This window comes from Primulina tabacum, chromosome 15 (assembly GCF_025594145.1).
Source record: "Primulina tabacum isolate GXHZ01 chromosome 15, ASM2559414v2, whole genome shotgun sequence".
In the NCBI taxonomy this organism is placed as follows: Eukaryota; Viridiplantae; Streptophyta; class Magnoliopsida; order Lamiales; family Gesneriaceae; genus Primulina; species Primulina tabacum.
In genome coordinates this window covers 35,019,742-35,042,810 of record NC_134564.1, presented here as the reverse complement: position 1 = coordinate 35,042,810, position 23,069 = coordinate 35,019,742, and the positions used below count along the sequence as shown (strand labels likewise).

The 23,069-nt window shown below is 33.3% G+C and overlaps 2 protein-coding genes across 4 annotated transcripts; both read left to right on the top strand.

Annotated features, from left to right (window-relative positions):
* The first annotated feature begins 10,181 nt into the window (after positions 1–10,181).
* Positions 10,182–15,563, top strand: LOC142527432 (putative serine/threonine-protein kinase At1g54610). Its single transcript, XM_075632237.1, has 8 exons — positions 10,182–11,155; positions 12,335–12,619; positions 12,774–13,091; positions 13,226–13,453; positions 13,554–13,654; positions 13,748–13,862; positions 14,409–14,876; positions 14,969–15,563. Exons 1-8 carry the CDS (start codon positions 10,733–10,735, stop codon positions 15,173–15,175), a joined length of 2,145 nt encoding a protein of 714 aa, XP_075488352.1. The 5' UTR covers positions 10,182–10,732; the 3' UTR covers positions 15,176–15,563.
* A 102-nt stretch (positions 15,564–15,665) lies between these two features.
* On the top strand, positions 15,666–23,035 carry LOC142527430 (protein SPA1-RELATED 4-like). 3 transcript variants are annotated; one of them, XM_075632234.1, is made up of 8 exons: positions 15,666–16,020; positions 16,332–17,870; positions 18,041–18,198; positions 19,287–20,253; positions 20,345–20,491; positions 20,625–20,936; positions 21,163–21,222; positions 22,580–23,035. In XM_075632234.1, exons 2-8 carry the CDS (start codon positions 17,019–17,021, stop codon positions 22,766–22,768), a joined length of 2,685 nt encoding a protein of 894 aa, XP_075488349.1. In that variant the 5' UTR covers positions 15,666–16,020; positions 16,332–17,018; the 3' UTR covers positions 22,769–23,035. The 3 variants fall into 3 exon arrangements, with proteins under 3 accessions (XP_075488349.1, XP_075488350.1, XP_075488351.1); XM_075632235.1 differs by lacking the exons at positions 15,666–16,020; positions 22,580–23,035 and adding an exon at positions 22,405–22,573 and having other exon boundaries at positions 16,214–17,870; XM_075632236.1 differs by lacking the exons at positions 15,666–16,020; positions 21,163–21,222; positions 22,580–23,035 and having other exon boundaries at positions 16,216–17,870; positions 20,345–20,537; positions 20,625–20,749.
* The last annotated feature ends 34 nt before the right edge of the window (positions 23,036–23,069 follow it).

The window sequence follows — 23,069 nt, the reverse complement described above, 5'->3', positions numbered from 1 at the left end:
TTTCAAAATAAGCAAAAATAAAATTTTCAAGCTCCAAAAATAATAGATTATCAGCTGATCGTGACACGTGTTGTGTATAATTCAAATTAGAAGGAAATAGTTTTTTAAAAAAATTCACATTAAAGGCGATCAAGTTTTTAAATTAAAACGACTGAAGAGAAGATATGATGAAAACATCATAAATAGTAAAATGGTATATTTGAGATTATTAAAAAGCTTACATACCGAAAACCGATTATTTTAGTATTTAACTTTTAACTGCTATTTTATATTATAGATATCAAAGTTAACATGTCTTAACATATTCTGATATTTAAAAAAAAAAAATTGGTCAAAAATATATTGAAAGAACGTATATTTATCGGTTGATTTCCCAAAAGTACATACATAAAAAAAATATTATTGAATATATAACCCCATGTAATACAATTTTTTTTTTACGGAACATGTTATACTAATTTCATATTAGCATCAATCTAATCCATTAACAAAATCAAGAGATTGAAGACCCATTAGTCGAATTGCATCACAACTTTGGGCCGTCTAGAGATGTAAACGAACCAAACCGTTTGCGATCTATTCGAAGTTTGGCTCGATATAAAACTCGTTTGAGTTCGTTTGTTAGTCATATCAAACCAAGCTCAAGCTCGATTTTGAGCTCGAAAATTTAATCAAACCGAGCTCAATTCTAAGTATATTCGGCTTGTTTAAGTGGCTTGTCAGCTCGAGCTCGACTCGTTTAGGTGGCTGTCGTGAGCTGGAGATTGGCTCATTTGTTGAGTTGACAAATAAAAATATTAGAACTAATGTCAATTGAAATAATTGAACACAAGACATATTTGAATGAATTTACACTTTTTTTATTTAAAATTAGTTTATAATACATATTTAATTTTTAACAAGCTCGAATGAAGTTCAAACTCAAGCTCAACTCTATGCTTTACAAGCTCGAAAACGAGCCGAGTTGAAGCCAGACTTGTTAAACATGCTAAACGAGCTATTAATGAATCAAACTTGAGCTCGGATTGATCAATATGCTAAACGAGCTTTTAACGAGCCGAGCTCGAACTTTTCCCGAGCTTAGTAATTTTAAGACAAACCGAGCTCGATCCTGATAATAAAAGATCGAATCAATCTCGAGCTCAAACAATATTAAACGAGCCAAGCTCAAGCCTGATAATGTTTGGTTTGGATTGGATCGTTTACATCCCTAGAGCCGCAACAGAAACATAAATTGATTTATTTGAATTAATTTTAGTAAAGGAGTATAGAGAAAATGACTAGTGTATATACATACATATACATACACATATATTTTTGGGAAGTGGTCCATTTTTATATTTTTCAAAATAAATAAACCTTGAATTTTAGTCTTTGATATTATTTAGACTAACTTTATTCTACATATCCTAGATTTAAATTACTTATGAGCTATTGCACCTTGTTTTAAAAATAATTAAACTCTTAAAATAATTGATTAAAATAAATCATATTATAAAGAAAAATTCCGGCACAGGTTAAAGTTCTAAACATGTCATCGAATAATCCATAAATTGAGATAAGCATTTACTTGCAACCGTGTAAATAACTAAAATCAATTAACGTGGCCTTTAAATTAATGAATTAGTTGAGCGTTTAATTAATAATTAGGAGTTTGATTCTCCCTAATAATACATTCTCGAGCAAGCTTCTCACAGACTTTCCAATATAAATTTATTTAACTAACGTGATTTATAATTTATTGCATCTACCTTAAAATTTATCCAATATGTACTTAAAGAGAGTAACCACGAGTTCTTACATCAGTATAAAAGAATCATTCCATTGATGGCCGATATTCTTTTTTTGGGGCCATTGCAAAAAAATTTAATTTTTGAACTAAACACTTATGTCTGAGGATCGAGGAGGCCCTTGTCTCTCTTTTACTTGACATACTGACTATTTCAGTGTAATTTTGGACCAAAACTTTTCAAGGGAAAAAAAAGGGCCTATGTCTTCATGTCGTGCATGAATGATGTCCTCAACCCCAAAGGAAATATACGTTGGATGTGTCACAAGCTATTGTGGAGATTTAATAAATCACCCAAACCCGGACTTTTAAATCGTATGTTATATATTTAGATAAATAATAATTAGTCTCGACTCATGAATACATATTATTATTTAAATATTTAAAGTTCACAAAAATCACATGACAAAATGTCCAAGTTGTGTAAGCCATCTACTTCATTTTCCTTGTCGTGCATCCGTCTGTGACGTTTTGATTCGACAGGGTAAAATAATTTTTGTGGTTTAAAAATACATTATTTTTCAAAAATAGCTTTTCTGTGAGACGGTCTTATAGATCTATATCTGTAAAATGAATCGATATGGTCCATACCTACAATGAAAAAAAATACTTTAGATATAAAAGATAATATTCTTTTATGGTTCGGGTTGTATTATAAATTTGTCTTAACAAAAAAGATAATAAGACAAAATTGTCTTATGGACGAAAAGGAATGTTTTAAAACAACTGAATATAAACATAATATTGACATGAATAATAATAATAATTATTATTATTATATTTGCACGTGTATTATAAAAAATAATTTTACTTTAATATATAAAAAAAGAATGGCTTTAAAATAAATTACCTAAAAATATGAGTAATAATTACAATACCAAAATTTTCAATGCTTCTTTCTCGACATTTTTATGGCAATAAATTTTTTTGAACGCAATAAAAAAAAGATAATATAATAATTATATCTTACTTAACAATGTAAACAAAACTAGAGTATCGATAATTTATATTTATACATATATAAATATATGTATAAACACAGTCTATTATAACTTATTTATTACTGTTTAACAATTTTTGTTGTATTTAAATTTTTTATAATTTCAAATCTATCAATAATTGAGTCAATATTAAACGTTTGAATGATTTTTTTTGTCGATATATATTATTAATTTAATCTTTTTTTCGTAAAATTAATATCAACAATAGATAAAATATAAGCATCTTATTAAAAGTTCGAAGACATGAATGCAAAAATTAAGTGACTGAGATAAGAGATTCTGAAAATAAGAAAAACTAAGGTGAATAATGAGAGGAAAATCGGTCTAGAATTATATAAGTTTTTTCATCTTTCTTTATTTATTACTCTGACATTTTAAAATATTATTTAGATGCAATTTTTTTTTATTAAACTCGAGGAATTGTTGTGGGGGGCACGTGATTTAATGAAAGGAGACGGTGGTTTAAAACTTTAAAATCCTTGTTGGATGTAATAATTGTTTTAAAGCGATCGAACCGTGGTGCTTGAGCTGCTGTGCGGTTTAAAAGATTTGAGTTGCATAATTACCACCAACTATAGCTTTTGGTAAAACGGTAAACACTCGGTCCTACAATTGGTATCAGAGCCAAGGTTACGGGTTCGATTCCCATTTTGCAAAGTGTGCAATTATTGGGAGAGAGATTGTTGAGTGCAATAATTGTCCCTGCTTGGTAGAGCGATCGAACCGTGGTGCTTGAACTGTTTTGCGATTTAAAAGATTTGAATTGCACCATTAACACCAGCTATAACTTTTGGTAAAACGGTAAGCATTCGATCCTAAACTTGAACAATTTGGACTGAGAGTGGGTGCAAAATTGAGGGGTGGGGGCAGTAACATTGAAGCAAAAAAATAATAATTTAACCATTTATTTTCAAATACAATTTTTTTAAAAATAAACCGAATCAACTCGTCTCATAAATATAAATACGTTAAATTATCTCTACTTATAATATATATAATCTTATATGCGAAAAAAAATTAGTTGTATAACATGAAATATTAATGATATATGGGCTTATGGGCAAACAATAAAAAAGGTATTTTAATTTAATTTAAGTATAAATATATTTTAAAAAAAGGCAGAAACTTTCAACTTTCTCCGTACTTTTCGTATTCTATCTTATAAATGCTATTATTGGTCAAAAATCAATTATAGTCGTTGGTCGGGGGAGCCCGGCAAAGTGAGTCTACTTTCTGCATTAGAAATTGAAAAGGTAACTTCAATTTATTTAAAGATAGAAAAATATTAAATATTCTCAACTTCACTCGCATAAGAAACAACGTGGAACAATTAATGATGGAGCCCAAGCGCCATGCGTTTTCTAAACGCTATTCAACTCCAGGAGCCCACATTTAATAAATTCAAAAATGCTATTAATTAATTAATTAAATTAATTTTTGTAATAAATGTTTATCAAAATGAGTAAAAAAAATTTCACCGACAATTGGTTTATTGAAAATTAATATTGTGGTCGCATTTAAAGTTATTTACATCGTTTTACCGTAAATGTCGAGAGTTTGTAAGATTGATATATTGAGACTAGCCATTAACAAAGTCGAGTCCATCCACCTATAATTAAAAAAAAAAAAAAAAAACCTCAGGTGTAATTTTTTATGGGTTAGTTTTTTTTCCCCCCCAAAATAAATCTGAAAAATATAATCAAGGATATCCTTTCATTTCAACATTAAAGTTAAATATTATATTTTTGTACGTTTTGTCGAGAAACAATTGAAATAGATCATAAATTCATACTTTAGTATCTAAATACTTTATAACGAGAGCAAGTATATTTTGAGATGTTTTATAGGTCTATATCTACGAGACGAATCGATCTGATTCATGATTATCATGAATAATAATATTTTGAACTTAAAAATTGATATTTTTGATTTATAGATATGCCAATAACACCGTTTTATATGAGTTTTTGTGTTATAATAATTATTGATATAACATATGTATTGCATTGCAAGTATATAATATATGTTTATTTGCTTATTATTTTCCAAATAATTGTTTTAAATATGTTTTTTATGTTCAAACATTGATTAAATATATTGAAAAGTGATTTATCAAATATACATGAATTAGTTGATGGACATTTGGAGAAAGATTGATGAACTACATTAAAAACACCCGTGAGTATATAAAATAAAATCTCTATTTATTTATAATGTTGGAGTAAAATTGAAAAAGTTTTTTTTATGTGATAGATCATATCAAAATAGTCGTCATAATGATCTCAAATTTTATGATATAATATGGAAGTTTAGATAACACATTATTTTCAAGCAAAAACTCATTATATCCAAATTCATTTTCAAATAAAAAGCCATGTATCTAACTTCATAATATGTCTAAGTTCCGTGAGACAAATCAATTATATCCATGTTTATGATAAAAATAATAATTTTGACATAAAAAATATTTTTTTTACGGATGACCCAAAAATAAGATATGTGTCACGAAATTGTACGTGAAACCGTCTCATAAAAATTTTTGTACTAAGTGCATTATTAAAATTTTATTAAAACTCAATCGTTTCAACATTAATATAAAAACGAATATGCACATCAGAGCAAAATAAGAATTAAGAAATATTACAATATATTTTTCAGCTAAACAATCCGGGAGACAAACAAATCAACAACACAATCAAATAAACAATTACAAACAATTATAACCAACCAACAATAAAATCGACCTAAACCTATATTTGAATATCGCATTGGTTAATCATTAGTGGTCATTTCAAGTAACGCGTTATAACATTTTACATTGAACGAATACATTTAATATATATCATTATATAACGAATATATAATAAAAACGATATTAAATAAAACGGTAAATTTAAGAAAAATGCATCTGCCAGCATTTCAATTAAGATTCAGTATCTAGATATATTTTTTTAGGAATCAGTACCTGAAAAATATATACTTTTAGTTTTAACCTTTATAAGACAAAATTTACATTTTTACCCTTTATATTATTTAAATAAATATATTATTTTATTCACAAACATTACATGTGTCTTTTTTATTTAAAATATAATTTTTAAAAAATATTGTTTCTCAATTATCATGGAATAAAAGTAAATACTTATTTTGACATACAAAGTACTTATTATGAGGTTTCAGATACTTGATTTCGCTCTTTGAATACTCCAAATATATAAGAAAATACTGTATTTTCGAGCATTGATCATAAATTCAGTCATTGTTGGTCTTTTAATGAAAAATACATTAGGATGATTTATTTATGTCATTTTATTTTTTTAAAAAAAAAACATAGGTCATCACTCATCATGAAATAAGATTAAATATTTATTTTGACCTACAAAATACCTATTTTGGAGTTCCAAATGTTTGATTTGACTCCATAAATACTCCAAATGTTTAAGAAAATACTGGATCTTCGAGCTATCACAATAAATTCAATAATTATTGGTCTTTTAATTGAAAATGCATTAAGATGACTTATTCATGTCATCTAATTTTTGAAAAAACACAGTTTCTCACTCATTGTTGAATTAGAAAAAAGTACTTATTTTGATCGATAAAATACATATTTTGGGGTTCCAAATATTTGATTTGGCTATTTGAATACTTCAAATATGTAAAAAAATACTTAAGTTTCAAGTAATATTAAGTGACGTTTGATGGTGTCATTTATGAAGTTAAAATGTGATACTTAAATTGGTACAAATAGTATCTAATTAGAGTCTATAAATAAATGATTTTACCCCGTAAATACTCATATCCAATTATTTAAGAATGCCAAAATATAATTTGAAGTTAATATTAAGTGACATCGATGATGAAATTCGTGAAGTAAAAATGTGATACTTAAATTAATACAAATAATACATAATTCGAGTCCACAAATACTTGATTTTACCTTCTAAATACTCAAATTCGATTGAGTATGTCAAAATACATAGTTCGAATATAATATTGAATGTTATTTGATGATGAGATTTGTGAATAAAAAACGTGCTACCTAAATTGATACAAATAGTACCTAATTTGATTTCACATATACTTGATTTACTCTTTTAAGACTCAATTTTGATTATTTTTTGATATAAAAAAATATAGTTTCAAGTAATATTGAGTTACTTTTGATGTGTCATTTGTGAAGTTAAAATATGATACCTAAATTAGTACAAAAAGTATCTAATTCGAGTATATCAATACTTAATTTTACTCCCTAAATGAGAAGTACTTAATTTGAGTTTGCAAATACTTGATTTCGTAAATGAGATACTCACAATATGTATTAAAATACTGGATATTCGAATAAGAAAAGTAAGTTTCACCAAGAATTGATATTTTTATAGAATATACATTTGGATGACATATTCATCTCATTTAATATTTAAAAAAAAAAACAAATTCTCAACTAAACATGAAAATTTTAAAGTACTTATTTTTACTTGAGATGTACCTAATTTGAGTTTACAAATACTTGATTTCGTAAATGAGATACTCCCAATATATATTAAAATACTGGATATTTGAATAGACAACGTAAGTTCACCAAGTATTGATATTTCTATGGAATAAGCATTTGGATGACATATTCATCTCATTAATATTTTTTTGTAAAAGAAAACAAATTCCCAACTAAGCATGTAAATTTTAAAGTACTTATTTTATTTGAGAAGTACCTAATTTGAGATTGCAAATATTTGATTTTGTATATGAGATACTCATAATATGTAATAGAATATTGGATATTCGAATATACAACGTAAGCTCACCAAGTGTTTATCTTTCCTTGGAAGATGCATTTAGATGACATATTCATCTCATTTAATATTTTTTTTGTAAAAAAACAAAAAAAATTCCCAGCTAAGTATTTAAATTTTAAAATATTTAATTTTACTTGAGAAGTATTTAATTTGAGTTTGTAAATAATTGATATCTTGAATGAGATACTCACAATATGTATTAAAATACTGGATATTCGAATAGGCAACGTAAATTTACCAAGTGTTGTTCTTTTCATGGAAGATGTATTGATACGAAGAGTATCTAAATTGGTGAAGTTAAAAATATGATAGCTAAATTGGTACAAAGAGTATCTAATGCGAGTTCGCAAATACTTGATTTTACTCTTTAAATACTTATATCCAACTATTTTGGGATGTCAAAATATATAATTTGAATATGTAATCCAAATACATATTTTAATGGAAAGACCAATACTTGATGAACTTACGTTTGCATATTCGAATATCAAGTAGTCTATTTATATATTATGAGTATCTCGTGTACCAAATCAAGTATTTGCATTATGAAACTAGGTACTTCTCAAGTAAAATTAAGTACTTTTAAACATCCATGCTTATTTGAGAATTTGTTTTTTTTTTTTACAAAAAAATATTAAATGAGATGAATATGTCATCCAAATGCATATTCCATAGAAAGACCAACACTTTGTGAACTTAAGTTTCATATTCGAATATCCAGTATTCTATTACATATTATGAGTATCTCATGTACCAAATCAAGTATTTGCAATATAAAATTATGTATTTCTCAAGTAAAACTAAGTACTTTAAAATTTTCATGCTTATTTGGGAATTTGTTTTTTTTTTTTACAAAAAATATATTAAATGAGATAAATATGTCATCCAAACGAATCTTCCGTGGAAAGCAAACACTGGGTGAACTTATGTTGGATATTCGAATATCCAGTATTCTATTACATATTATGAGTATCTCCTGTACCAAATCGAGTATTTGAAAACTCAAATTAGGTACTTTTCATCCAAATGCATATTCCATGAAAATACCAAAACTTGGAGAATTTACATTGCCTATTCGAATATCCAGTATTTTGTTACATATTGTGAGTATCTCATTTACGAAATCAAGTATTTGCAACTCAAATTAGTTACTTCGCATGTAAAACTAAGTACTTTAAAATATTCATGCTTATTTTAGAATTTGTTTTTTGTTTTTTTACAAAAAATATATTAAATGAGATGAATATGTCATCCAAATGCATTTTCCATGAAAAGTCAACACTTGGTGAACTTACGTTGCATATTTGAATATCCAGTATTCTATGACATATTATGAGTATCTCCTATATCAAATCAAGTATTTACAAGCTCAAATTATATACTTCTCATCCAAATGCGTATTCCATAGAAATACCAACACTTGGAGAACCTACGTTGTCTATTCAAATATATAATATTTTAATACATATTGTGAGTATCTCATTTACGAAATCAAGTATTTGCCAACTCAAATTAGGTACTTCTCAAGTAAAACTAAGTACTTTAAAATTTTCATGCTTATTTGAAAATTTGTTTTTTTAACAAAAAAATATATTAAAGTAGATGAATATGTCATTCAAATGCATTTTCTATTGAAATACCAATACTTGGTGAATTTACGTTATCTATTCGAATATCCAGTATTTTAATACATATTGTGAGTATCTTATTTACGAAATCAAGTATTTGCAAACTCAAAATAGGTATTTCTCAAGTAAAACTAAATATTTTAAAATTTACAAATAGGTATTTCTCAAGTAAAACTAAATATTTTAAAATTTATATCCTTAGTTTGGAATTTAATTTTTTTTACAAAAAAATATTAAATGAGATGAATATGTCATTCAAATACACCTTTCATGAAAAGACAAACAATAACTAAATTTATGGTGATCTTCGTATTTTCTTACACATTCGGAGTATTTAAAGAGTCAAATCAAGTATCTGGAACTTAAAAATATATACTTTATATGTCAAAATAAGTACTTAATCTTATTTCATGATGAGTGAACAACTATATTTTTTTAAAAATAAAATGACATGAATAAGTCATCATAATGCATTTTTAATGAAAAACCAACAATGACTGAATTTCTTGTTATTTTTCGAAAATATAGTATTTGTTTACACATTTGGAGTATTCAAATAACAAAATCAAGTATCTGAAACCCTATAATAGGTACTAATATTTTGGTAGATGGAAAACACACAATTAATTTGGTGGATAAAACTATATATTTATTTAAATAATAAAAGGGCAAAAATGTAAATTTATCTTTGTAGGGAGCTAAAACTAAGTTTTTATAGTTGTCAGGTATTGATTTGTAAAAAAATCATATAGGTACTGAATCTTAAACAAAAGATGTACAGATCTAATTTTTTGAAATTTGCATGGATTTATTGTATTTTTGGACGTAAAATAGATAACAGGAACCGGTGGAAGAGTGTGTAACACACGCACATGAAAAAGAGCGTGGTGAGCGAGTGTCTACAACGGAACACAAGCTCTGTGTAAGTTAATGCCAAAGCTCTCCCATCAGAATCAGAACTGTAACCTCCATGTTACACTTCAATTCTTAAAAGAAAAAAATAAAGAAAGAGAGAAAGATTAACCCCTTTCATTATCTCTCTTCTCCACTTCTCTCACTCTATTACCTTACTCGACAGTCGACACAATTCAGTCCATGCCCTAGATCCACCCATGCCAAGCCATGAATCACTGCTGACCCAACTTTTCATTGATGCCCCATTGTCTTTTCAGTCACCATTCGTGAGCCCTGTTCGGTTTTCTTCTTGAATTTCCTTTTCTAGCGTCTGGGTACATTCTTGGTATATTTTCGGTTTTTGGGTGCTCCTTGTGTAGACTTCTTTATTTGAGTTCCTCGAAGTGTTGGTGTCAGTTAACTGTGTCTTTATTAAGTGTCGGGGTTGGTAAATTTGCTTTCTCTGCTCGAATTGTAACGAATCTTGGCTTATAGTTGGTTTCTTGGATGGATTTGATTGTTTTTGAAACAATCGAAGAAGAGAGGTTGTTGCGGTGATTAAAAATGTAACGAAGTACGATTTTGGGGTATGGGTTGTTGCTGAATTGGGTTTACATAGCGAGAATGGGTTGTATATGTGGTAAGCCCTATGCCATTGATGATAGTAACAAGAGTCCCAGGGAGAGGCTGCCGGGCAAGGAATCTTCGGATTTGCAGGTTCCAAGGGCTGTTTCTTCTAGGAGGGAGGAGAATTTGTGGTTGAAGGATAGACTGGATAGTAATAGTAATAGCAACGAGGGCGGGTTTATATTTGCAGACAAGCAAGTCAACGGTTCATCTAGGTTGTATGTAGAACCTTTGGAGAGGAAGCGAGAGAATCCCGAGTGTGTAACTGCTGTGCACCATCCAGGGGCGGGTATGGTTCCTAGAGCAACTGAAGGGGAAGAGGTAGCAGCTGGATGGCCACCGTGGTTAGCTGCTGTGGCTGGCGAAGCTATTAAAGGGTGGGTCCCTAGGAGGGCAGACTCTTTCGAAAAATTGGACAAGGTTAGGCTTTTGATGTTTTGTTTGTTGCATGTATCAGGCTATGTTGAAATGCAACTTATATGACTTTGTCTATGGTTGCATGATTGAAACAGTGGATGATAATTGATATAGTAATGTTATGGTTTAGATTCAATTCCATCCATGGATCAGGATGATATATGTCGTTTCAATGTTAAAAAATGCCACCTTTGTGGAATGCAAGATAATAAATGAACCAAAAGATTAAGCCTTTGAAATACCAAGTCCTTCTATGATACCTCATTGGTTGCACGTAGGCTAATAAAACTGAGCGGATGCATCAGAATTTGCATTTATGTTAGTGAGTGATGGGTGGTTCAATTAGCAGCTAATGTATTAATATGCATATTATTTTCAACTATGAGTTGGTTTACCGATATTCTCCGGTCTCCACCAACTTCAAATTCTGGAACGATGTCGTGAATTATCAGCAGTACAGTTGCATATTCTCCTTAATTTGTGAGGCTAACCTCTGCTGATTTAAACCCATATTTTAGTTTTAAAAACCCTTGAAGCGGGCCTCATATTTTGCCATTTTCTGTCACTCCCAGATGATTTTATATATGAACCTATGCTATTATTGAGTCCTTTTTGCTAGAAATGCTGGACCGAATTACAAAATGCGTAATCATTCGACGATTATGTGATGAATTTAGGAACTCTGTTACAGTCTCAGGGTGATTGAGAGCCAGGGTGGTTGAGAGCCAACAATTGTGTGGGTTTATAAAAAAAATTCATACTCATTCACCTGTTGTGACTCAAACGCAAGCCATATATCCTGGAAAACCGATAGTGCCACTAATAAGCTACTTGAGCACAACAATTGCATTTTTGGGATTCTAATCAAGGCGCAGTTATAATAACTTTTGGGCCATGTAGTCTGTGCTTCTGGTTATATGCTTGTGTTATCACATTAAAATTAGCAAATTGTGTCACTTTAATCTTTGTTTTTTTCTCTATTATCTTCCACATGTTACTTTAATCTATATTTTTTTATGTTATCTTCCACATGTTTGTGATGAAGATTATGCATGTTTCTGTCGTAAACCAAAATTCTGTTTATTTATTATATTTTTATTAAGTACATTGATGATGTGTGCTTTTGCCAAGATTACTCTGTCTAATTCTTATTTTTCCCCTTTGTGGCCTTCTTTTCTACAGATTGGCCAGGGTACTTACAGTAATGTTTATCGTGCCCGTGATCTTGACGCAGGGAAGGTTGTTGCTTTGAAGAAAGTGAGATTTGATAATCTGGAGCCCGAGAGTGTTCGTTTTATGGCGAGGGAAATTCATATTTTGCGTAGGCTTAACCATCCAAATATAATTAAATTGGAAGGTCTAGTTACGTCACGGATGTCTTGCAGCTTGTATCTTGTTTTCGAGTATATGGAGCATGATTTGGCGGGACTCGCGTCCCACCCTGATCTCAAATTTACCGAACCTCAGGTGTGCACATATATTCTTTGATTTCCTACTTGCATAGACATAACAAAAAGATTTTTCTCCTTTTGCTTCAAGAATTGTGTTTATACGAATATGCATTGGTTCTAACCTTGAATCTCAGATTTGAAGAACCAAACGGTTTTGTTCTTTTTCCCAGGTTAAGTGCTATATGCAACAACTTTTACGTGGGCTAGACCATTGCCATAGTCACGGCATCCTTCATCGAGATATAAAAGGCTCCAACCTTTTGATTGACAATAATGGTATCCTGAAGATTGCAGACTTTGGTTTAGCTAGTTTCTTTGATCCTCGGCAAAGTCAACCACTGACCAGCCGTGTTGTGACGCTGTGGTATCGGCCACCAGAGCTTCTACTTGGAGCTACACATTATGGTACTGCTGTAGATTTATGGAGTACTGGATGCATACTTGCTGAATTATATGCTGGCAAGCCTATCATGCCAGGAAGAACAGAGGTACATTATTGTCGCGGTTTTTCTCTTTCAACAGTCACGAAGCGATGAAGTTCTGTTGAAGGACTGCAGACGTATAATATATTTTTAGGGTAATTTGAAATGCAAGGATGGAATTCACAAATTTGGTTTTTCAGGTTGAGCAGTTGCATAAAATTTTTAAACTCTGCGGGTCACCCTTAGAGGAGTATTGGAGAAAATCAAAGTTGCCCCATGCAACAATTTTCAAGCCCCAACAACCTTACAATCGTCATGTTACTGAAACATTCAAAGATTTCCCTGCACCGGCATTAGCACTCATAGAGATCTTGCTGTCCATAGATCCTGCAGATCGTGGATCTGCTGCCTCTGCTTTGAAGAATGAGGTAACATTTTCTATATATTAAATTTTAAGGTCTCATATTGGAACAATCAACGTAAACTGATTGTTTAAGAATCCTTACATGTTTGTAACTCTTCTCGTAGTTCTTTACGGCAAGACCATATCCTTGTGATCCTTCAAGTTTACCGAAGTACCCTCCTAGCAAAGAGCTTGATGCTAAAGTTCGAGATGAAGAAACAAGAAGGTAGTTGTTCAATCTTGAAAGTTACTGTCCATTTTTCAGATAGAGAAATCCAAATAGGTTATTGAATGTCTCGTAAATGTGTGGAACATGTAGACAAATAGCGGCTGGGAACAAAGGTCAAAGATATGACCTAGAAAAGAGAGGACCAAGAGAATCTCGCGCAGTACCTGCCCCTGATGCTAATGCTGAGTTAGTCTCATCAATGCAGGTAACTAACTATACGACCTGTCAGACTTAGTTCCTATTTTTTACGCTGGTTGTAGAACTCAATGATGGGTGTAATATTCTTGCATTTAATTAATTTTCTAGTAAGGAAAAGATGTCTTGAACTTGAGCAAATATAATAGATGTAAATTCACTCTTTATTCTATCGGAGAAGAAAGCATTTTTAAGATCAAACTTGAATTTACAATGTTTCTGCATCAAAATTTGTTCTTCTGAAGGCAATTATGATGATCACTTTTGTCTCGAACTAAATGCAGAAAACAACAATATTTAAATGTATACTAGTTTTTTTTAAAGGAGATGGAAAATATATTTCAATGAAGGTTAGTAGTTAAAAGTGGCTGTTCATGATTCCTGCTGCATTTCGTTCACCTTTTCAAGTTTTATTGTTTTATTTGGTCTATCACTCTTGCTCCTTTCATGTGTTTGACTATCAGACAGCATGTTCTTGAATCCGATCCTTAACTGCGCAACACTGTGTAGACTTTAATCTCAAGTACCTCCAATTAATGGTGTTTTTTGGATGCAGAAAAGGCAAGGTCAGTCGAACCCCAAGAGCAGGAGTGAGATGTTCAGCTCTCATTTTGAAGAAGCTGCATCTGGTTTTCCTATCGAACCACCAAGACCATCCCAATCCGTGGATGAAGAAAACAGCGAGCCTCACGGAAATATCCACAAGAGAGCTTCCCATTCCGGGCCGTTGGTTAATCGAGCTGCCTGGGCTAAGGCTGGAAAGAACTTGGAAGATGCTCCTAAAAACCTGGGCGTGGCTGAGTTAACAGCCATGTCTGGTTTAGCTGCTGCGAGGAGGAGCATGTTGTCTGAAGAGCGTAGGGATAAATCTTTGCCTCAGCATGAAGTTCCAAAACTTATAGCCAGGTTTCCTGGATCATACAAAGAGGTTACAAGTTCTGCAACGAGTCAAGTCCAGAAGAATAATCCGAGTGCCAACTCTCAGCAGCAAGAAGACGAAAGAACTAACAACAATCCTGCACTTGTAAGTACTCATGTTATGTTTACGTTATGTGGCATAGCTATTAGCGCTGCTGTCGTAGTCATCATATTTCTTTCTTGCTGATCTCTCTCCAGCTTGGTTATGGGTCGAAGGGAAACAAAATTCACTATTCGGGACCACTTCTGGTTCCGTCAGGCAAAGTGGATCAGATGTTGAAGGATAACGACCGGCAAATTCAAGAAGCTGTACGACGAGCTCGATTGGACAAGGCGAGGATGAGAAAACTGCAGGCTGACAGAAACCAGCTATCAACAAATTCATTATTTGTTTCTGGTCGTTGAACAAGCAAATTCAGTTGGAAACCATGAAAGAAGGAAGATGTCACCAAAAATGATGGGTGAATCTTAATAATTAGTTTATTATTTTTTGTTCTTTTGGAAAATGTGAGGGAGGAAATTGTTGTATAAATAGGGGTGTAACTGTACTGTGCTCCAGAAGGTAGGTCGTGGCCAGTTCCCCTCTCTGGTTTTAGAGTTCAATGGGAAATCCCTCCATTTTCTTGATTTGGCAGTCTTTTTTTTTTATCTGTATGGAGTATTCTTGTAAAGCTTATCATGAATTTTAAGTTTTAGTACTACATAGTCTCTTGTGTAAACGTTCGGAGCTGTTGAAAACGAGCTGGTATAGCTTACGTTTCCTAATATTTAACTTTGGTAATTGTTTACTGAAGATCAAGGACATGTTCCTAACCATGCTATTTATGCATGAATAAGAAATTGATCGAAATAAAAAGCCTCAACTTGAAATCCAATAGAAGCTACCGATAAGCGATCCCAAGAAGATTTTACCCTTTGTCTAGTAAAAATGCGGGTAATGAAATCTCGAACTCGATCTGTCTAATTTTTAGATTTTTGGTGCCCTTGGGCAGAATCGGCTATGGCGGCATTCCCCTCCAACAAGAAGGATGCATGCCGAACTATCGACAAGTGGAGAATTAAATCCCCCGTATATAAAATATCTACAGTCTCAGCACTTGATACCGCATGCGATTTCAGTAAGATGGTTTTCCCCTCTTACATTCGCAGGTTGGAAGCTTATAATAGAGGTCGATCGTACCACGATTCCGCCGTAGTGTTAGGGTTTATCAGAGGCTGGAGGGTTATCCGGGAGGTGATTCTGACGATGAGTAAGTTCAGCATTTTCCACCATTAAATAATGGGATTTGTTGACGACATAATAACCCGTCCTGATTTTTTTAATAACGGGTTTTCCTAAGAGAGTAATTTTACTTCTTTTTATGCACTTTACGGCATCAGATTAGGTTAATCCAGTCTATTTATTTAACATAGCCATACAAAATTAATAATATAATATTGTTTTTTTTATTGTGCTTCTTGTTGTTGGGAATTGAAGATACAGTGGACCACATAAACTAAAATGATTTTAAAATTTAATATTTACATGTTGCCACTTTTGATTTTGAAATGGGGATTGCAGCTTGAGGATGAGGATTGTCCACGTTGCCATGGACATTGTTGTACCGGAGGGATTGGAATTAGAGGAAGGGTGGAATGTGGCTTTAGGGTTTCCAATAAAAAAAAAGGGTATAACGAGGCTCTTTTTTTTGACATTGTATGCATTCATTAATACAGGATCATCAGACCTGTGTTTTTTTGGCACCTTTTTTTGTTTCTTTCTTACTATGGGGAGCAAACATGAGGCTCTGGTGCTTGCTAGAGGAAAAAAGAGCACACCGTTCTCTTACTCCTGTTGAGCTTTGAGGAAAAAAGTTAAGATTTATCAATTTGTGTGGTTCTTATTTGTTTGTTTGCTCCAACTAGCTTACCCTTTCTCCCCTTTTCTCATATTGCTTTTAGAACTTTTATGGGTTATCCGAGTCCCCATTTTCCCCTTAATTTGGTGAATTTGCTTGAGGGAACATTATCTGATGGTGATCTTTGAGATGTGCTGCTATATTCTCGTTTGAATGAGTTATTTAAAGGAGAGGCAAGTACATGTTTAGACAATCTCAGCTTTAGTATTTCGGGGCTATGACGTTCACTTGATCAAAATGGAGGTTTTGGTGGTGAGAGAACTTGTAAAAAGTTTGTGGATAGTATTATCGTGCTATATCTTTTGTGTTTGCGATGGGATTCACGCAGGTATACTTATAGGTGGATAATTATGGAAGGCTCGTCCGAGTCAAATTGGCAAAGGTCTGATAATTCTAGGTGTTTAAACTCTTCATCATTACTGGATAGAAATCCTAGAACTCTTCGAGCAAGCACTGTCAGATCATCGGGAGGCAATGCATCCCATGAATCTGGATTAGTATTAGTGAGAAGAGGGAGTGAACGAACCCTGTGGCCCTATATCAGCAACAAAACTCAAGCTGCGGCAGCCGAGGATGGTGACGCAGCTGGAGGTCCTGTTCGGCACTTGGAATGCAATGATGTTAGTCTGAGACAATGGTTGGATAATCCAGAAAGGACGGTGGATGATCTTGAATGCATTCACATATTTTCTCAAATTGTAGATATTGTGAACCTGGCACATTCGCAGGGAATTGTTGTTCACAATGTCCGCCCCTCGTGCTTTGTCATGTCTTCACTTAATCGCGTCTCTTTTATTGAATCTGCTTCTTGCTCGGATTCAGGTGCTGACTCGATGGACTACGGAGAAAACGGTCAAACCGCTGAGTTTAAGGTTTCCGCTTCACCATCATCCCATGATTTACACTCACACCCCCAATCAAGAAGTCGGTTAGGCATACAAGATTCTGGGGCCCCGACTGATGCTGTGAATCCCACTTCCCAGATGATTTCGGATGCAAGTTGCTTGCAATCAATATCAGGTCAAGCTTTGCAAGCCGCGGAAGCCATTGGGAATGAACGAACAGATGATAAAAAAAATTCTTTTCCGCTGAAACAAATATTGCTCAAAGAATCCAGTTGGTACAGCAGTCCAGAAGAGGTTGGCGACAGTAATAATTCCTGTGCTTCCGATATTTATCAAATTGGTGTCTTACTCTTTGAGGTCAGTGGTAGGCATTCTTTATGTAATGAACTTATACAAGTTTGCGTTTCCGATGCTTGTCACCATCTTCCTGGTTTTCTTGGTGTTGATCTTTTATGAGTTAGATCTAGCGTGATGACATTTTTATTCTAGCACGTTACTGATATAGATTTTTTTTACTTGTGAGCTAGTTATTTTGCCCTTTTAATTCAATGGAAGAGAAAGCCACAACTATGGCAAGCCTGAGACACCGGGTCCTCCCTCCTCAGTTACTTCTCAAGTGGCCTAAAGTAGCTTCATTTTGCTTACGGTTACTACATCCAGAGCCAAGTAGCAGACCAAAAATAGGGTGGGTTTTTGTCGTGGCATTTCCAACCTGTTGAAGCTTCAAGTTTTGTTTCCAATTACTATTTTGTCTTCATTTATTCCTGCAACATTTTTCTCTTTCATACAAAAAGGTTTCTTGTATACTTTTCCAACCAGGCGCATATTATTCTTTGATAATGTATTTTTGGTTGAGTTAATTGCAAGTTTTTTGGAATTCTCGTAGATATTAGGAAGTTTATATACAGAAGCTCTTGGGTTAACAAAGTACTTGGAGTCTTGGACAACGCGACTTTTTAAATATTTATTTTTGAATAATAAATAATAAACAGTTTTATATTACTAATGAAAAGGGCTTTTTTTGAAGTGATGTTAGAGCAAAAGCCAAAAGTCACAGTTTTCTATCTTCTAGCTTTTGACATTTTCAAGGGTAGGTTTAAAGACGAAGACCCACCGGATGCTGCGTTTTTTTAAAAAAGGCCATTTTATTAAGATAAGGAGTCGTTCTAGAATGAGCTTCTCTATCCAAAGTGGCTCTACTAATCCTCGTAAATTGCTTGCCTTGAGAGTACTATTAGCAGAGTGCTAAAGTTGATTTATTGATGGAAAATAGCAGTTTTTTCTGACTTTTGAGAATTTGTGAATTTGTGCATGTTTGAGTTGTTGTTTGAAAATATGAAAGCTTGAACGTGCGCTTTGTTGAAACTGATTATATATTTTATTTTATTTGATATTTGATATGCAATTACCTGCAGACAAATAAATGCATTCTATTTTCACAGAAAAAATATAAATGGGTGGATATAATAGTCACCAGACTGTTTATTTAAGTTGTCGTACATTACAATCTTTCTAATTTATATGATTTAAGTGTGATTTCTATAGCTCATTTCTTCCTACATCAGATGGTCCCATCTTTACTAAAAGTTGTCGTACATTATGTTTATAATTTCTAAGATCAAATGTGATTTCTATAGCATATTTCTTCCTACATCAGATGGTCCCATCTTTACCAAACTCTCCACTAGCACTCTTCTTGGTAGATTTGTCTCGCAGATGTGTGTTCTATTTATAAGTTGTGTTTTACAGCCGTGATACTCTCTCTGTTTGCAGTGAGTTGCTGCAAAGTGAGTTTTTGAATGCACCTAGAGATGATATAGAAGAACGAGAAGCTGCTATAGACCTTCGAGAGAATATAGAAGAGCAGGAGTTGTTGCTGGAGTTTCTTCTGCTACTGCAACGAAGGAAGCAGGATACTGCAGATAGATTGAACGAGACAATATCCATTATGTCTTCTGACGTAGAAGAAGTCTCAAATCTGCAGACAGCTGTTAGAATAAAAGGAGGCCAAAGGTCAGAGTTGGCCAAGAATGCCACCTCAGGCTGCCAGTCAATTAACGTTACTGGTGCTGATGATTCTGGTAGTTCAGGTTCTAGAAAGCGAATTAGGCAGGGACTTCGTGACAGCAAACCAGGTGAAACTTCCTATCGTGCAGATGACCATCAAAAGCTAGAGATGCCTTCTGGATATCAGGGAAACGTTCTCTCCAAAAATTCTAGACTGATGACTAATATTAGGAAACTGGAATCAGCTTACTTTTTAACGAGACGCATGGCTGTGAAACCAACAGGCAGATCATTGGCTGGACATTTTCCTGTCGATAGTGATGGTAGAGGATCTATTTCGGCAACTGAAAGAAGTTCCATCAGTAATACATCATCAAAAGAAAGGTACAATAAACAGAAGCAAAGTAGATGGATAAACACATTTCTTGAAGGGCTATACAAGTATTTATCTTTTAGCAAGCTCAGAGTTAAAGCAAACTTAAAGCAAGGGGATATCTTAAATTCCTCCAACCTCGTATGCTCCCTTAGTTTTGACCGTGATGGGGAGTTTTTTGCGACTGCTGGCGTAAACAAGAAGATAAAAGTTTTTGAATACAATTCTATCTTAAACGAAGACCGTGATATTCACTATCCTGTGGTCGAAATGGCAAGTATATCGAAGCTCAGCAGCATATGTTGGAATGGCTACATTAAAAGTCAGATTGCTTCAAGTAACTTTGAAGGGGTGGTGCAGGTAAGTTTGATATTAAATATGTAAATCTGTTTCTCTTTCTCTTCCAGTGATCAATCATGTTGTGATCAAGTTTCTCAGGATATATTTTCAGGTGTGGGATGCCATGAGAAACCAAATTTTCATGGAAATGAGAGAACACGAGCGTCGTGTGTGGTCTGTAGACTTTTCAGTGGCTGATCCAACCATGCTGGCTAGCGGGAGCGATGATGGTACCGTTAAGCTCTGGAATATCAATCAGGCAATTCTATTTTTGCAATTGGTGGATGTCAGCTTTTAAACTAAACGTACCAAAGCATATAGTTATCATTGCTGCACGAAGTAAATTCTAGAAATGTAACATGTTAATTTTCTTGCTTCAATTGCCACTGCAGGGAGCAAGTGTCGGTACCATTAAGACAAAGGCCAATGTCTGCTGTGTTCAGTTTCCCACAGACTCTGGTCGCTCCCTTGCATTTGGTTCAGCAGATCATAGGATATATTACTATGATCTTCGTAACTCAAAAATGCCCCTTTGCACTCTAATTGGGCATAATAAAACAGTGAGTTACGTGAAGTTCATAGATTCAACAACTCTTGTGTCTGCATCCACGGATAACACACTAAAGCTCTGGGATTTGTCCATGAACAGAGCAAGAGTTATCGATTGTCCTCTGCAGTCATTCACCGGCCACCTTAATGTAAAGGTATGCTGTTTCTTGTTATTTCTTTTTAAACGGACCATTATTAGACCTGCATGATTACTACAAACAATTTCCGTGACAGTAGTCAGGTTCAAGTTGCATTACTTTGTTGTCGATTCAGAATGTCTTCGATATTTCGCCGCCCAATTCTAATGCCCAGATATTGCAGTTAACAAGATTAAAATGTTCGATAGTGTTTGATACTGATGATAGATCATCCATTTTTCAGAATTTTGTTGGTTTGTCTGTATCTGAAGGCTACATTGCAACTGGCTCAGAAACAAATGAGGTATCCAACGTCATGCTGTATATTGATACTTGCTACACAATCTGCTCTTTGATACTTGCTATACAATATGCTCTTCGTTTTTTAATTTTTAATACCTACATATATGCTTTTCTAAATAGTTTTTTCTAGTTAACTGCTGCCTGATAATTCTCCGTTCAAGAGTGTTACTCTGGCTTGTAATAGACTTTTCTAAACGTGCTTTACACAATACCCTCGTCTTGTAATCGAAACAAGAAAATAAAGTGACATTGATTCAAAAAAGAATCATGTAGGTAACATTGATGTGTTGTTAATTCCTTCGGGTGTGGTTGAGATGAGAACAGTTACATGTGGTGGTGACTTGTGAGGCCCAGATCTTTAGGATCTTCTTGGTTCCAAATGAGATAAAACAAATTAGAGGACTCAAAGAAGTCACTTACTTATCATGCATAGGGCTCCATATACACGCTGTTACAAGTAAACAGTGATGTATGGCGTATAATATTCCTCTATAGCTTAATTTTAATTTCACTCAACAAGTTTGACATCGGTTGGTTTCGGTTAATAGTTAAGTGATTATTTATTGAAAGATAAATCATTTGAATTTATAGGATAAGAAATAAATAGAACAATAAATTAGTAAACAAAACATAGGATGAAGATGTGTTAGAAATATATCATTATTTCATTATCGTCCTATCAACCGAACCGAACGATGTCATGTAGGGTAATTGGGATAGTACTAGCTTACATCAGTGGGAGTGGGATAAAAGAAGTTAAGAAAGGATACTGGATTGAGGCCATTGGTTTTTGGTTTGAAGTGGGCATAGGAATGATGATTAGATTATTTGTAATTGGCTGACCATCGGTCACACGGGTTGACTCAAATCCATGGTTTTTAATGACCTTATAATAGATGAAAGGCTTGTCCGAGACAAGAGGGGTTCAGTGGCATGGAGTGCTAAAAGAGAGATAACTGGATTATGAATGTGTGATTCCAAGCTCTTCCTCGAAGAAATTAGATTCCATGAAAAAAATGGTTGGGATATTTAGTTGGATTGGAATCCATTATACGAATCGTTAATTTTTTTAAAAAAATCCATTATATTGGTCATGTCGCTTAAAAAACTGCTAGGCCTAGCAAATTCAGTGTAGATGGTCTGGAAAAGAAGTTTCTGCATTTGTTTCTTTCTCTCGCCGCAGTTTGGCAGAAGAAATTTAAGAGGAAGATGTACAAGCGACATAGTTATTTGGGAAAGACAAGCTTTATTCATCACGATTCACGACCCTCAGCCACCACCTCTCAATTCCTTTTCTGTGAATTACGAACTCAAGTTACATTGTCTTTCTTCTCTCTAATTTGTTTATATCCATGCAGGTTTTTGTTTATCACAAAGCATTTCCTATGCCGTCGCTAGCATACAAATTTAATAGCACGGACCCACTTTCCGGTGAGGAAGTGGATGATACCACACAGTTTATTTCTTCTGTTTGTTGGCGCAGCCAGTCCTCCACGTTAGTCGCTGCAAATTCTATGGGAAATATTAAGCTTCTGGAGATGGCTTGACTACCTGAACTATTCGGGAAAACTTCCACAATCCACTCTGAATAGTTGATGCAGGAGTGATGGGTGCATTAAGAGAGGAAAATTTTGCTGTAGTTTTTGTAATGGACGTGACTTTATGATGGAGAGTGAGATTCATATTTTTGACTGAATGTGTATATATAAAGATTAGGAAGGATAGGGTTAAGGTACGGGAATATATATTGATTTTTCCTTGTATATTCTGCAACACATGGTTCTTGATCTTCACTTAAAAGACTAATTTATTTGGCGGCTTTGTAGTTTTTACTTTTATGAAAATGTG

Excerpts from the sequence above, each read along its gene's own strand:
- LOC142527432 (XM_075632237.1), top strand. The coding sequence starts at position 10,733 with ATGGGTTGTATATGTGGTAAGCCCTATGCCATTGATGATAGTAACAAG. Across the intron at positions 13,655-13,747 it reads CGAGATGAAGAAACAAGAAG|ACAAATAGCGGCTGGGAACA; the intron begins GTAGTTGTTCAA and ends TGGAACATGTAG. Across the intron at positions 14,877-14,968 it reads CTAACAACAATCCTGCACTT|CTTGGTTATGGGTCGAAGGG; the intron begins GTAAGTACTCAT and ends ATCTCTCTCCAG.
- LOC142527430 (XM_075632234.1), top strand. The coding sequence starts at position 17,019 with ATGGAAGGCTCGTCCGAGTCAAATTGGCAAAGGTCTGATAATTCTAGG. Across the intron at positions 17,871-18,040 it reads TTGGTGTCTTACTCTTTGAG|TTATTTTGCCCTTTTAATTC; the intron begins GTCAGTGGTAGG and ends CTTGTGAGCTAG. Across the intron at positions 20,492-20,624 it reads AGCTCTGGAATATCAATCAG|GGAGCAAGTGTCGGTACCAT; the intron begins GCAATTCTATTT and ends TTGCCACTGCAG.